Source organism: Oreochromis niloticus, linkage group LG20 (genome assembly GCF_001858045.2).
Source record: "Oreochromis niloticus isolate F11D_XX linkage group LG20, O_niloticus_UMD_NMBU, whole genome shotgun sequence".
NCBI lineage: Eukaryota > Metazoa > Chordata > Actinopteri > Cichliformes > Cichlidae > Oreochromis > Oreochromis niloticus.
Window position 1 is genome coordinate 23,810,862 of NC_031984.2, and position 15,990 is coordinate 23,826,851.

Below are 15,990 nucleotides of genomic sequence, written 5' to 3' on the forward strand. Positions count from 1 at the left end.
GTTGAATGCCAGTTTCCTCTCCTCATTATTATTTCTTATTATTCTTGGCATGGATGTATAAGATTTGACTGATTTAGTTGCTTCTTTTTTTTGTTAAGGAAACTTTAAAAAAATCACCATCGTTAAGAAGAATATGATCAACAACGCTTATACATATTATTTGCTTAAATATGGAGATCTGGCTTTCACTGTCCTCATTAATATTTGACCAATATTTTTGGTTGTTTTTATTTTTGTTTTTTAAGATTACAAAGCATAAAAAATGTTTAAAGCTTTACATTATGCTACTTTTGTTGTTGTTGTTGTGGTGGTGGTAATATGTGTTTTTATTTTTTCCTGATTTCTTATACTTCAAAGATATTAATTAATTTCTTTTAATTAATTAATTTGTGGCTCAATTCACAAATATACTTGTTCTGGTGACAGAACAAGTATATTTTTAAGGTATAAGCATCCAGAGCATAACACTTAAAAGACAAATACAAATGAATGACACTTTTAAACATCTGTTATTCTAATTCTGTATATAAAATGTGAGACAAAGGCAACATTAGACATTGTAGTCAATAAACAGCCACTTTGCTCAGTGTGTGTTCTTTCCAGCCACTAAACACATACTTTGCTCTTTCTTCCTTCCTCTTATTAAATATTTGGACAGACTTTGTTTTTTTCTTAAGCCTGTTAACAATTGTTGTAGCTGACTTTTAAACGCCGTAAACATTCTTTATTAAATGTATGATTTCTTTGACAGAGGCCACTATAAGAAAGCATTTCCTCAGTCTGGCTCTAACTGATTCAGTGTGTGCGCTCCTGTTTGTCACACACATAAGTCTAGTTGTTATCCTTCAAACACCGCCGACAGAGTGTGTGACCCTGATGCACCATTCATATATTTCCCCATTTGCGGTGCACCTGTTTCTCTATAATGAGCCAATATATCTGCTCACTAATTGCCCTAAATACATATCATAAAGACCTGCCTATAAAAGGCTGTGCAACAGTAAAACAGGCATAGTGTGATGGGAACTTCTGTGCACCCACACAAGCGCATATACATATATGCTGGACATATCACATGACATAAAACACACGTGTACATGGGCAAAAAGTCACATACACCTGCATATATATATATGTATACATGCATGTGCATTTACACACACAAACACACACACTCATTCAGCGTTTAACAAGGGGCTGTAAATAACACAAAGCCATTTCATTAACAAGGTCCAGCCTGAAAACTCACTGCCCCTCTTCTCTTAAAAACATGCACGCTTCCTGTTTTAAGTTACTCTAACATGGCAACTCTGCACATGGCAACCTGCTCATTCAAATGAGCTGCAGGGGTGAGCAGGGGGAGACAGTGGCATGATGCAAAACAAAAAAAATGCACTAAAGTTGCAGACGCATTATCGCTGGCTTAACTCTTAAAAAGCTCCTATTCTCTTCCAGTTAGATATATTGCCCATCAAAGTTTAAAACTAAATTTATTGGATATGCATTTCATGATAAGTACTTGTTTGCGATTGGCAGTCCAATAATGCAAAAATAAACAATGTCATAACAGCTGTAACTTTACAGTATAATAAAATGTGCCTCTGTAGTAGAAGCAGAGTGAAGTTTTTTTGGCACAACTTCAGCTGCTTCCAAGGTGCACGGAGGAAAACGCCTAAAGACATCAAAACTCCAGCAACAGTTGCAGAATATAAAACAACTTTATTGCTAGACCAGCATGCTTTGGTTTGTGGTCACTATGACCCTGATGAAGGCCACAAGCAGAAGCACACTGGTTTAAACGTAGTTCTATATAGTACAGATCAGTATGCTACAGTACAGTATAATAGATACAACTGATTCCTGAATCTCCTGATAATGTACTAATCCATATTTATCTGCTCTGTATATGTGTATGTACATATATATATATATATATATATATATATATATATATATATATTAATGTATGCATAATGTTATATTATTCAGTCATTAGACTACGTCAGGTAATATTTACATATACTGTATATTGAGCTATTGTACAGAGCCAAGCAAGAAAACAAAAAAGATTTGACGTGATCGTGATCAGACCAGTGTTGGGGACACCGGGACTTTTTTTTTATGGCATGTTTTCAGTGTCGCACATGCACACTCACCACAAATGATAGCTGTGTGACGGTGATTGTAGAGACGCTGATTTAATAGGAGCGAGTCGGTTCATTAGTGAGCAGGTCCACATTCTGACACTCAAAATGCAAGCAGACACACACGCTCGCACTCTCACTCACACTACAACCCAGATGGCTTTTACAAGGCCCCAGGCCCTCTCTGGCCTGCCCGCCTAGTTTTTAATTATGTCGATGGCCGCCCTGGCCAGATAAAATGGGTCACATTTAACAAGCCTTCACTCACCTTCACACACACACATGCTGGCACACACTGCCACACCTCACATGCATGCATTTTACTAGTGATACAGCTAAAGCTCGCACAAAATACAGAAACGCACTTTTTTCAGTGGTATTCACCTGTGCCTTTGACAGAGACAAACTCTAAAGATGTGATATTCAGCGTGGCCTCTTACCTCAATAAAATGTGTGTACTCCGTGCAGGCCTGAGTGTGTATGTGTGTGTGGATTTACAGCCTGTTTCCTTTTTAGCTGTCATTAGGCTGCCAGACATGGCTACACAGGTGTACGATTACCAGCATCAGTAATAAGCCTTACAGACACTCACACACACCCTCACACATTCACTCTATATTTAAAGGTCCAATCTATACTCACAGTAGGGCTCCTCCTGATGAAATACTCTGCCACTGACTCTCTTTGTTTGGACTCACTGATTTCAAAGTTTTATTGCTAAGTTATTGAACATGTGTTTTAATGCATTTATGGGTTTTGAAGAAAACATTGAAATAATGTTCGAATGTCACTGCAGTTAGTAGCTACACCAGCTCATTCGTTGCCCGTCTGTTTATTTGTTACATTTTTTTTCTCAGCACAAGTGAATTGGTGTTTGTTTGTTCGAGAACAGCGTGTGCATGAACAGACAGGAAAGATGAGGCGCTGTGGTTCTGACAGATTAGGAGAAAAAGGAAAATGTGTGGTGCAGAGATGTGGAAGGCTGAAATCAATTCGTGCTGTTTGGACATAATGTCTGGTTAAATCTCTGGGCTGACTATTTTTTTCTGGTTAAAAGGAATGAGTCATGCTTGACAAATACTGTCAACTTCATTGATCATATTATTTCAGAGGCGTGCTGAAAGGAGCACATTTCTCTGGTTGGTTACAGTGCTTGGTGAAAATATCATTTTGAGCTAACTGACAGCTGCGCTTATTTTTTTTAATTTCTTGCTGTTTCTAATTTATCAATTTATCATTTTTAAGCATTTGATTTCATATAATTACTGTTATTTTCTATTGGATAAAAATGCAGTCAGTAAGAGTTTGTGTGAGAAATGATGACAGTGTTCCTGATTGTTTTATATTTTTTATATTATAAAAAAATAAGAAATTTGTGAACGTTGTTGTTAAAAAGAATGGACAAGTGTATAAATGTGACAAAGGTGACACAATTAAAGAAGTAATAGTTGCTTTTTATTATTATTTTTTATGACGATGAACACTGATTTATTTTGTTTACAAAGTTTATTTGGGTACTAATAAATACGAATAAATACTTCAACTCCCACGCTAATACGTCAACAAATTTAGTGTTCCGATTTTACAGATATTATAAATAATAACTTGAAGTACAATCACAGTTATTTCTTTTTTTTCATCACACCTCTTCATTTCCTCCTTCTGTTCTGTTTTGTTTTTCCACTTCCCTCGCGGATCATCCTCACCCAGCTTAAGTCCACTGAAGTTTAAAAAATATGAAAAGTTGCTTTTATTCCTTCCTGTCTTCTTCCCTCGGTGTAAGACGGTGCTCACTGGCACGACCCCCTCCTGTGTCTCTCCACTTCTTACGTCCGCACACATAAACATGCACACAAATGTGGACAGACACACTCTTTTAGATCATTGAGTGATGTGGCATGGTAGGTTCTTCTCCGCACACACACACACACACAGTCACACACACCCACATAAGAATGAGCACAAACACACTGGAAGCTGTCATGATCTGTACTCTATCAACCACTTCATTAGCCTGCCAGTTTGTGCGCACGTGTGTGTTTGTGTGCATGTTAAGAGGCCTCCCAACTGGAAACAGACCCAGAAAGGATACACACCCCAACACACACACTTCTTTATTTCTTGTTAGTCTTCCTGCACCTTAATTTGTAACACCTCTAACAACCAGCTCCGCAGCCCACTTCACAGCCACTCAATCTGTCACTGCTCTGTTTCCATGACTGTCCTTTTTCTCAGGGTGAAACAGAGTGTATTCATGTGTGTGTCCATGTGTAATTCTTTCTCTTTATACCACTTTTATTATCTACAGCCACCATGGCCGTGTTTATATATTTAAAAATCCATGTACAGCTATAGAGAGGGCAGTTTTATTTCTTTTTGCACTTCTGTTTTCATGCCAGGCTGCCCCCTGCCTCCTTTAAGTTGAACTGCACCCAATCCTCCATACCTTTCTTTTTCTTCGTTTATCTCTCTGTCCTTGTTTTTTCTATATTTTCACACATACCCAATGTAGATCGAGCAAGATCGATACTTTAAAAAAATCTGCTGCTTTTTCTTTCTTTTTCCTCCTTGAAACAATGTTTTTTTCATTTGTTGGCAACCTCCCCGGGACATTAGCAGATGAACCAGGAGAAAGTCTGCCATTCTCTACATGTTTAGAGTGCTTATTTTCCATTTTCCAGAGCCAGAAAAACTTTCGATTCAAAGAAATCTTTCAGCTAACTTTTGTTGAAAGAGATCCTGCTTAACTGCCTGGTTCCTTCTTTATTACCTGAACCAATGTGTTAGGTTTGTTGGTCTGAAAAATGGCAAATCAGTACGGCTCGCTTATCTCCTATCCTCCAAAAACCTTGAAACGAAAACAAACGTTTCTCTATTTTCTGGGGGGGAAAGTAAAAATAAAGAGCTCTCGGTCCTCTACCACACATGTATACAAATGCATGCAAACAAGGGTGTGTTCACACGTTGAACACCACATCAGTGTGCAACAGAGCACTAAGATCACACTTTGTAAAAATATTCCCTCAGAGACATGCAATAACCCAGGAGTTATGTCTCACATGCTTCTATCTCAAGCTCACATCAAAATCACAATCACCACTGCGCTCTGAGCTGCCATTTCCATTTTCTGTCCTCCTTCAAACAGAAAATAATATGTACCTTGTCACCAACGTCTACCCGTACGAGCAACTTTCCGCCACTAATTCAGCCCAGTGCAGCACACACATCCGTCAGATATAACTGGCGGAGGAGAGGGCATGCCGAGACAGCCATTAAAGGTTCCTAGCTGTCAAAGGTTCCCCTTTGTGTTGTGAGGAGAGGTATAAGTGTCGTGCTCTTATCAGAGCTTCCTGTGGAGTTTGCTCTGCATCCTGTCCACTTAGAGCTGCTTCTCTTTCAGTGAAGTCTCATTGTGTCTCTGTGCACATGAATGTGTTGGTGTGTGTCTGTGTGTGCATGCTGTCAAGTGAGTCATTTTGTAATACTGTTCATAGTATAGGTCAAGTTCTGAAATTGCTTTTCTTAAAATGTTTTCAGTGAGGGTAGTACTGTATATCAGTGATGTAGAAGTAAATGAATGTGTGAACAAACATACTAAGTAAGACGGATCTTTGTCTTTTAAAAATACATTATTGTATAAATACAACTTCTACAATCTCAGTGATTAAATATAATTACAAAATCTACGAATACCAAAGCAATAAATAGATGGTTTTACAATAAACTGGTTAATTGTGTATGATCTTTGGTAAAAGATCGAAGGATATTCAAGAGAATCTTTAAGAGATTGAGATCAAAATAATTTGCCAGCTCATTCTCCTTTTGACCAAATGAGAAGAACTGAAAACTGAGTGAAAAGATTAACGCACAGCTACCATACATTCAGCGGAGATGGGTTTGGTAATATAAAGACTATTTCTGATATCATTACAGCTACAGTGTCTGCGTTCTAATCACTGAGAGAAGCTTAGGGGAAATCTTTGAGTAGCCGAGTTTTCTTTCGCTCGCTTTGTTTGGTTGAAATTTGTTCACACGTGGAGCTGATGATTTCCAGCCGGGTCCTCCTCCTCCTACTCCTCCATGTTACATGTGGATGGAGGAGGTTGAATGGGTGAAAAAAGGTAAAGGTAAATAAACAAACAATCAGCCGCAAGCTTGTTCTGGCTCTCCTTCTCTGTTGCCCCTCATTTGAAGCCTTATAAATCAGGCTTCCACCCCGAGACAGGGTGTTAGCAGGCCTCCCAGACTACACACATACAGGAACACACACAGGTCTGCTGCTCATTAAATCCATGATCAGATCTGTGGGTGTGTGTGTGTGTGTGTGTGTGTGTGAGAGAGAGAGTGATGCAGTAGAGTGAGGGGGGCACGAAATGAGACTGTATGAATACAACTATGCCCAACATATAGACATTGCAGTGTTCACATGTACATGTGTCCAAAAAGAAACTAATAACCGCACACACTCTACACCTGGATCGCAGCTTTTCTCCATGTGTTCATAAAACACTTATGATACCTGTTGCAGCTACCTTGTAACCTCATGACAAGTGCACTTTGATTCCACTGGCAGCAGGAAAGATATTGGGTGGAAGACTAGGTGTGTGTGTGTGTGTGGGTGAGCATGTCACTGACTGCTTTCACACATAAAATGAAGGCCTGGACTCTGTCAAGCCAAGTGCTTGGACTTTAAAGTGCACAGTGAGGAGACAGTAGCTGTAGATCTGAGGAGCATGAGGAATGGAGAAGTTTTTTTTAATTCATTGGCTTGTTCGGTTGACAATATATATATATAGATAGATAGATAGATAGATAGATAGATAGATAGATAGATAGATAGATAGATAGATAGATAGATAGATAGATAGATAGATAGATAGATAGATAGATAGATATTAGGCTTCTGAATATCTGAGTGTGAGTTATGGGGAATGCATAGAAGCAGCTGATTTGCAGTAAACTGTCTCTTTCCACACTCTTACAATCAGGAAACACACAACAGCAGCTGCAGCTTTCGTTCTAGCCTCGCTGAACGGCGTTTTCAAACACCTTTAGGTTTTAATAATTATTTTCAGCCAAGGCGCTAACAGGCATCATTGTTCTAAAGAAGGCGCAGTCACTGTAGTTACTTCGATAAACTCACACCTTGGCTTGAAAGTAGCACAGCACTGCTGTTACATCAAGCTGTTGCCTTAGCCGTGCATACGTGCGTCCGCCTAAAACAGCTGCCGTATTCGTACAAGCACGCACATGGCGGTTCTTCCACACCTCTGTCCAGACCCTTTACATATTTACTCACCAGACTTGGCACCTGCACCCCCATCCACAAAAATACACCTTCCGCGTGCATTCAACAAGAACATAGGCATTCACACTTTACGAGCTGGAGGGGAAAAAACATGAGCATGGCTTTAGAAAAGCAGGCAGTTAGAGAAGTTCGCGAACCTTGCACATCTAAAAATGTCAGAGGGTTTGTTGGTTCTTCTCCATCACACCTCGATTTCCTTCAGCAGGCATTTGACTGTGATTAGGAGTGCACCGTGTCATACTAGAAGTCAGGGCTGAACTCAAGCCAGGCTGATTGGTAGTTGTAATTAGAGGAGTTGCTCAGTCTCAGGCCAGGTCTCCCTGGAGGATTCACACAGGCTCAGTATCACATGTAGGACCAGGGAGAAATCGGAGCTTCGATCCCAGCTATGTGGAGAAGAGCCCGGTAGTTTCTGCCAGCTCCAGATTTCCCAGAACCAACCAACTCCACCAAGCAAACACAAATTTCCACCACCAAAGATTCCTGCAATTTCTGCGCAAATTTCTGTCTAATCTAAAAATATGAACATTTTATTGCAAAATTTCTGTCATTCCAAAATTGTCATTATTTTGCATTTTACTTCAGGAATCAGTTTAGATTAGCAGACTTTAATTCTCATTGGCAAAAGCTATAAAGCATTGTTAGTCACTCCTGGTTTTCCCCCTCACTCTTCACTTCACAATGAGCCCCTCTTCTGTTCTTCTGCTCCTCCTCTTCCTGCTCCACCACTACCTCCATCCTCCTTCATTCTCTGTGAAAGCAGGTAACGTGAAACCCACTCTTGGAGTCTCAAGGGTCTGCAGGGGTTACAAAGGGTGATCAATATGTGCCAGGGAAAGTCTTTAGACAAGTGAAAGACACCACAGTTTGTGTACTCCCTCCTCTTTTCCCTCTTTCCTCTTCTTGTTGTCAGGATTGACAAGGTTAGGTGGCCCTAACACCCACTGACATGTTAGCTCTGTGCACCTTAAAGTTAAGTGACATCAAACCCTCGGCCCACACACAAATATTTAATCACTGTAAACACACCAACTGCATAACTACACTAAAAGTCACTTGATTAAATCAAGTCAATTGAATAGTCGTTGAAAAGAGTCTCATGCTCGTTAAACAAACTGCTTCAGTCTGTTTATTTTTTATTTTTTAATATCTAACCTGTCGCTTTTCAACAGGTGGTGGACGACATGGGCAACGTGAAGTTTGCACTGGACACGGGACCAGATGCCGCCGGCAACAGCTGGCTCAAATACGTCCGCTCTGCACCGTCATTTGAGGAGCAGAACCTCGCCGCCTGTCATCTCACAGGAGACCAGGTGGGTGCCATGACAACATTGTCCCGGTTGGATCCGTAGTCCAGATACGAAAGAAATCGCACCACACTGTCAGAAATGGGCAGAGACGAGTGGGGGGTGGCAGTTATTCCTTCCCATCTACTAAGAGTAAATGCTGGCTTGATGTGTGTGAATGGGTGTTTTTGTGTGTGTGTGTGTGTGTGTGTGTGTGTGTGTGTGTGTGTGCTGCAGAAAAGTGTGTGCTAGTAATGACCAAGGAATGGCTCCATTGTGTGTCTGTGGCTGGGCCGGTTGCCAGTGCTGTTAAGAACTGACCCATGTAAAGAGGCTGAAGAATAGTCTGACACTCCTGAGTCCCGTAATAACCGTTATCCAAGGCGCAGTCTTCTTCTGTGGCGGCAGCAGTTTCTCTTTTTGCTTCTTATCACCCAAACACCCCCACCCACCACCCCCTTCTCGCTCTCTCTTTCTCCCTCAAACCTAAGCGAGCTGTATCGGATCCTTTTGGAAAGATGCCCAGCCATTGCCTATAAAACCCCAACTGCTTAACTAGGCCCTAACCCTAACCCCATGCAATGCGTGTACCACAACTTACACTGCTGCAACGTATTAGCATAAGTCTCCTTTTCTGTTTATAACACAGAGACAGACTTTTTTTTTTCTTTCCCTATTTTGCTCTGCTGACTCTTGTCCCAGTTTCTGCAAATTAAATACTGGTGCTGTTACTTAATACGCATTTCACTGTCAATTCAATCTGCGTCCAAAGGAGAACCGAGGATGGGATCTTAAATGAGATGACACCAGAAGCTAAGCAGCATGACAGTAGCCAGATCCGCCCGTATGATTCCTCTGCGTGTTTCCACATTCTCGTCACTCCGCTCTCATTTGTTTTCTAATCCCTGCCTACGCGGCCCTTCCTGACTCCGTCTCCAGCCGCCTGTTCCTTGCCGACTCTGTCTCCTTTCTCTATCCCGGTGTCTTGATCTGCCACCTGTCACCCTGTCACACCAAGGGGACAGGCTGGTGTGTCCATTTAAGCTTCAGACATTAAGTCTGACCGATAGAGAGAAAGGGGGCTTGGTACCAGGCGTAAGAGACTGAACGCACGGGGGCCTCCGAGATTGACAAGCACCAATTGGCTGGCAACACCAGCCCGCCTAATCCTTTTAAGATTTTCACATCAGTGCCCCCTGCCACTGCCACACAATGTCAAAGAAAGAATCAGGGCACCAGAGAAAATTGTGGAGAATTATCGGACCACGAAAAGGCCACGTGCACGATTGCTTTTTGATGTGTTTTGCAGTTGTTTGTACTTAGCGAACGGCTTTTGCTTTTGTTTGCTTGCCCAGTTGCTTGGTGTAGTGGCTCGCAGGTATGACCCTATCATTTATTTACAAACACAACACAAACACACACACTCACACTCACACACACACTTATGTGCAGCCACTCAGTGCTAAAATGTATAATTTAAGAGACCATTCACTGATTTTTCTTTCTTTCTTTTTTTATAACTGCATGCACAATACATGAGTTTATGGAAATATGTGCACACTAGGCAAATTCAAATGCAGGCAGTAACCTTTTAAAGAGCAAGAGGAGAAGTTATGGGGTTGTTTGTCATTAATGATGCAAGATGAACAAATGTGTGCATGACTGATCATAATTCAGACATTTGTGGCCGTGCATTAATTTGGCATTGTTTTTATAGATTTGTCTCCATTCTGTCAGGTGTGAATTTCTTATTTTTTCTGATAATAAGAATATGGCTCTCTGTGTAAGCATCTACAGACAACTGTATCAGTTGCATTCTTCTCAGTTAAAATCCCCACATCTCCAGCAATTGCTCTCACTTAATATTGCTTGCAATTTCACCCTAATGCAATATTCACGCTCCTTAAAGATGGTTGAACAAAAGCAGACGAATCAACAATTTCCCATGTGTGTGTGCCTCTGTGTGTGTGTGTGTGTGTGTGTGTGTGTGTGTGTGTGCCTCTGTGTGTGTGTGCCTCTGTGTGTGTATGTGTGTGTGTGTACGTGTACCTAGATTGTTCTCATTCATTTATAACCCCAAACAATTGGCCAAAATGGGTTTGCAAGTGCGCCCATTCACTTTTTCGAAGGCCAAGTTGCACTGAGAGGTGGAAACAGCTGAGAGAGCTATGAGTGGCATGTGAGATGGGTGGGTAGCTGATGGGGGGTTTAAGGAAAAGATGAACCTTGTCCACCTTCTTGTCAACTTTTCATCTTTTGTGTTTTGGAGTGGAGCCCTTTCCAGTGCTGTTTGATCTGCCCTTCTACCCCCGGACGGATCCATCAATTCATAGAGACAAGTGTGTGCATGTGCAAGTGTGTGTGTGTGTGTGTGTGTGTGTGTGTGTGCATGTGTATTAGGCCACAGTAGGGGATTGTTGTGGGCCCCTGTGGCTGGCATTGATCGATGAGGCATCTGTCTGCTGAACACTGGACAGAGATGGGAAGAGGTCAAGACAAGTCTATGTGATCAGACCTTACTGTAGGACACACACACACACACACACACACACACAGAAAGAGAGACAGAGTGAGAGAAAAGGCGAAAAAAAAATCAAATTAGACATCCAAATATTAATTAAGAATGTAATTAAACCCTCTTAATTATTAACTGACTTGTATTCTTTAAAAGGAAAAAAAGTGTCATATTTTCTGATAATGTTGCAATTAATAATCTTGACATAAAACCGGAAAGATGTGTCATTAATATCATAAATTAAACTACACATAAAAGAGCTGCAACATAAATTAAGCATAAAAAAATAGAAAATAAAAAAAGACTTTTAGGGATATTGCGACGCTCTTCATTGTTTTTTACCTCAGTGCCCACATTCGTGTCTGAACGAGTTCTATTTCTTTTGTTTACCCGCTGTAAATACGATTTAATTAAATGTTTGAAAAATAATTAGCGATATCCGTAATCGATATCTTTTTTTCGTCAAAATAACTTTACGACGTCACACAAGCCTCATAAAAATAGAAATTCTACTGTTTTTTTTACGTTTTATTAAAATGCGATCTTAAACCATTCAACTCTGTCAAATTTTCTTTTCTTCAAGCAATTCTTTTTTTCTTTTAGATGAAAAAAAAAATCTAAGAGGCAATGAATTTATGTTCAAACCAAAAAAGTGAAGCACGAAGCAAAACTTAAACTAAGAAAATAAATAAATAAAAAGGCCTGTTGTGTGTCTGTGTGTCTGTGTGCTTGTTTAAGCATGTGTCCGGCCTATGAATGTGTGTGTGTGTGTGTGTGTGTTAGAGTGACCGACAGAATGACTGCGAGTCTGTCAGGCTGCTTTATCTATTATTTACATCAATAGTAGATGTATCAAGCGGCCAAAGCGGCGGCTGGGATCGGAGATGCGGGGAGGGGTCTGTGCCGCAGATCCCTCAATCCTTTTGGCTGGAGATAAGACGAGGAGGAGTGGCCGACGGGTAACCGAGAGAGCACTAAGGGGCAACAGGGAATCACTAATGAGAGAGAGAGAGAGTCAGAAGGAGAGAGAGAGAGAGAGAGAGAGAAAGAGTGCGAGAGAGACTCATCATCATCATCAAAGACGCGCTCACTGACTAGATTAGAGAGTAACCCAGCAGAGGAGCGTCAGGCTTCATCCAACCAAACGGAGCGATCACCCACCGTCTACAGCTCCTCCCGACCGACCCGCGACCCCTTCTCCCCGGCCCTGTGCGCTCTAGCGCCCCGCTCCCTCTCGAGCAGACCTACTATGGGTTGTGTCGCCAACTCCACCGGGACTGAAGTGCTACTGCAGCTGGAGGCTCTCCGCAGCGCCGCGCAACTTTCTCAACTGTTCCGTCTCACGGAGAAAAGAAAGGTCAGGTCGAAAAAGCATAGAGAGACAGTAGCCTATTTGTGGTAAATATAAATACGTTGTAATAATAATAATAATAATGATAATAATAATAATAATAATGCGTGTAGTTTTCGTTGATTTTAGGCCTTTGCTCTTTGTCTCCTCTCTCTCATCTGACGAGCGCTAAGTCTTAAAAGTTACTTTCCCAGCCTCTCTGTATGTTTGTGTGTGTGCGTGTGTGTATGTGTGAAAGAGTGCTTCTGTCCGTCTTGTTGTGGTGACAGTGTACAGCTGGTGCAGAGCGCCCCCATGCGTTCACAGATCACGCCTGAAGTGGTTTGCGCTGTGTCATAATAAGTGGGATACACAGAGCTGCAACATGTAGAAGTGTCATGTAAAGATGATTTATTTAAAAAAAACAAAAAAACACATCAACTTTGAATGTTAATTATCATCTTTATAATTTATTTATTTATTTATTTGTATTTTGTGAATCGAGATTTAAGCTCAGTTTGGTTTCCTGTACTGTTGGTTTAGGCCTCGGCTCTGACTTACCTTTAAATACTTTAACTTGAATCCGATTTCTGTTGTATTGAAGCAAAACAGCGAAAAAAAATGAAACCCTAGTGTCCAGTAGTAAATTATGTCCGAGCACACTTGTCAAATGACCTCAATAAAGTGATTTGTCGTGTGCAGTTAAAGACCTGACATTTCCCGGTTTGCTGCAGCTGTAAAACAAAAACGCACGACAGAAGCGGGGCTGTTTATTTTTGCTTTGACCCGTCAATTTCTTTTAACAAATGCGTTTGTCTGGATTTCTTATACAATTTCTTTCGGGTGTTTATTTATTTTTTAACAAGAGTGCAGATCACGTTTCGATATGTAACAGAAACCAACATTTACGTATTTCCGTTCGTTTTATTTCACAAAGTTCGGGTAAATCTGCAATTAAACAAACAGCTGATTGTTTTGTAAAATAAAAGAAGGGGGAGTTTTTATGTTAGTAAAAATGAATTGTTTAATATTGTGAACAGATGAGAATGAATTATGTTTCAATAGGAGGACAATGTAGCTTACTTTATATATTCCTATTTTTTCCCTCCCTGTTACCAACCACATTATTATAATAATATTGGGTTCCACGCGGGCCCTTAGCTGCGACAGTAAATATATAGGGGTCCAGACTTATTAATCCTTTCCTGACCTAAGTTAAAGTCTCCCTTGCCTTTTTCTCTCTCTCTTCAGATTTATTATAAAGCTGTCCGGGACATTGAAACAGGGGAGGAGCTCTTAGTGTATATGAAGGACGGTATTTTCCCTGAGGGATCCATGGCACCCAACCTACAAGGTAAGATTAATGCGCGTCATTAGCGCACGTTTTAAACAAACTCCAACCTGCATCCTGTGCCGCTTTCGCGGTCAACACACCATAACTGGGGGAAAAGACACCACTTCTCCCTCCAAGATTTTTTTTTCCCTACTCAAGAAATGTGAATTATTCGAACCATAAATTTCCAGGATGGAATTAAATCCCGCATTAAAGCATATGGTTGAAGGCCGTTTTGGATCTGTCATTTAAAATAGGCTTGCCAATATAGAAAGGATACCCGTAAGAGTCTGGTCTGAATTGTGCTCTTTTACAATGCTGCAATATAATGGGCCTCTTTGCCTGAAATGCTGTATTAGGGCGTCAATTGGCACTTGTCATATTCCATCCTATGCGAGTAGAAATTTTCTGTTAACGGAAAGCTAAGATCAAACAGAAATTACTCGGTAGCCGTGCATATTATTAAGGACACATTATGGGAGCAAAGGGAGAAAAAAAACGTCCATAGGTAGACCAAGAGGGGGAGATAGATTAAAGGCATTTAGTCGGGAAATATTAGTTAAAACGCTGACTCGTTTCAACCACCTCAGGTCTTCATCAGAGTGAAAACCTTCAAGCAAACACCTTAGTGCTGGAAATGTAAGGAAATCACCATAAAACGGACTGGCATCAGAACACTATTACTATCCTAAAAATGAAAATGAATAAACAATAGAGTGAAAGTCATGAGTTTAATTAGTGTCTCACCGGTGTGCAACTTTAAGAAGGCTGTTGGTTAGAGACGGTTTACAGTCTACTTCCTCAGTCAAACTTGGATATATAGGTATGAGGTTTCCGTTACAGCGGTTTTTTAGGCGGTCGGCCCTTCTGATGGATTGTTCATTGACTTCTTTTCCAGTCCCCCACCCCCCCACCTCAGCAGCCTGCCATTGTATTGGTGTTCAGCAAAACAGTCTAATCAGGAGTTTCCATTTAGATGGCACTGTATATTTATGTTCGCTCACTCTGCCTGTCTGGCGTTTCTCCGTGCGTCCAAGCGACTTCTCTGTAGCGATTTCAACCCCTGGGAATCCCGAGTTCCGACTGAAAAGAAAGGGGGAGAGAGATGCCTCTGTCTAACCTGTTTAAGTTGTTTCAGCGTAATTTAATTAGTGCTTAAAAATAATGAAGAGAAAGCTACAAAACAGATCAGGTATGATCAGAAGCAATTTTTAGATTGAAAAATTACCTGTCAGTTAATTGAATATAATAAAGCTTGAAGCTTTTTTAGTCTCATTGTTGGATTAGTTAAAGATTATACACAATATAAATAAAATCGTTCTCTTTCTTTCTTTCTTTTAATAAATTTCTGTGTATTTTATTATGACCCTTTCTTTAGATCTTCTGCCGTAAGTGCTTCGTTACACCTTCTTTTACACTGTCCTCTTGAAATTGGCTCACATTTCAAAGTGCGTCACATTTCTAGGTGCTCTCATCCACCCTTCTCCTCTCTGACTGGGTAACCTGATTCACTGTACTCAGTGCCTTTCAACCGTGCCCGCCTATGTCAGACTGAATATGTCCAATATTTTATCTCGCAATCTAACTTGGACAGCTGTTCACTTTTCTTTCAAACTTTACTTAAGCGGAAAAGGGTCCGTAGTTCCGCTGCGTTTTCTTTAAACATCTTGGACTTATTGTGCTGAAGTGCTGTTGTCAGGTAACATTGTTTTGTTGTGTTTCCAGTCTTTCTGGAACCACAGATGAAAAAAAGAAAATCTGATTACTGTTACTTGTCATTGATTAGAAAATTGTGGAGGGAGAACAAGATGTTCGTGAGATGCTGTGCAGTTCACCAGCTCCCCACCACCACCACCCTGCATGATGCACAGTTTAGATGAAGGGGAGGGAGGGGGGGATACAGGAGCAAAGAAAGCTATATTATTGAAAAGAAGCAGATTGACATGTTGTAGGAGTGTGTCAAAGATGGAGCACGCTTATACATGATTTGTTGAATTCATCTGCCTGTATGTATGCGCATGAGGGAGGCAGACAGAGAGAAAATTTCACCTGCCAAAATGTCTGTGTCAGGGCC

At 40.8% G+C, this 15,990-nt stretch overlaps 1 protein-coding gene across 1 annotated transcript in view; it reads left to right on the forward strand.

Moving 5' to 3' along the window:
* Positions 1 to 15,990, forward strand: part of prdm16 (PR domain containing 16) — a 168,670-nt gene that overhangs the window by 135,570 nt on the left and 17,110 nt on the right. The window contains 2 exon segments of the mRNA XM_013271151.3: positions 8,625 to 8,765; positions 13,835 to 13,937. Coding sequence (XP_013126605.3) covers positions 8,625 to 8,765; positions 13,835 to 13,937 — 244 coding nt within the window.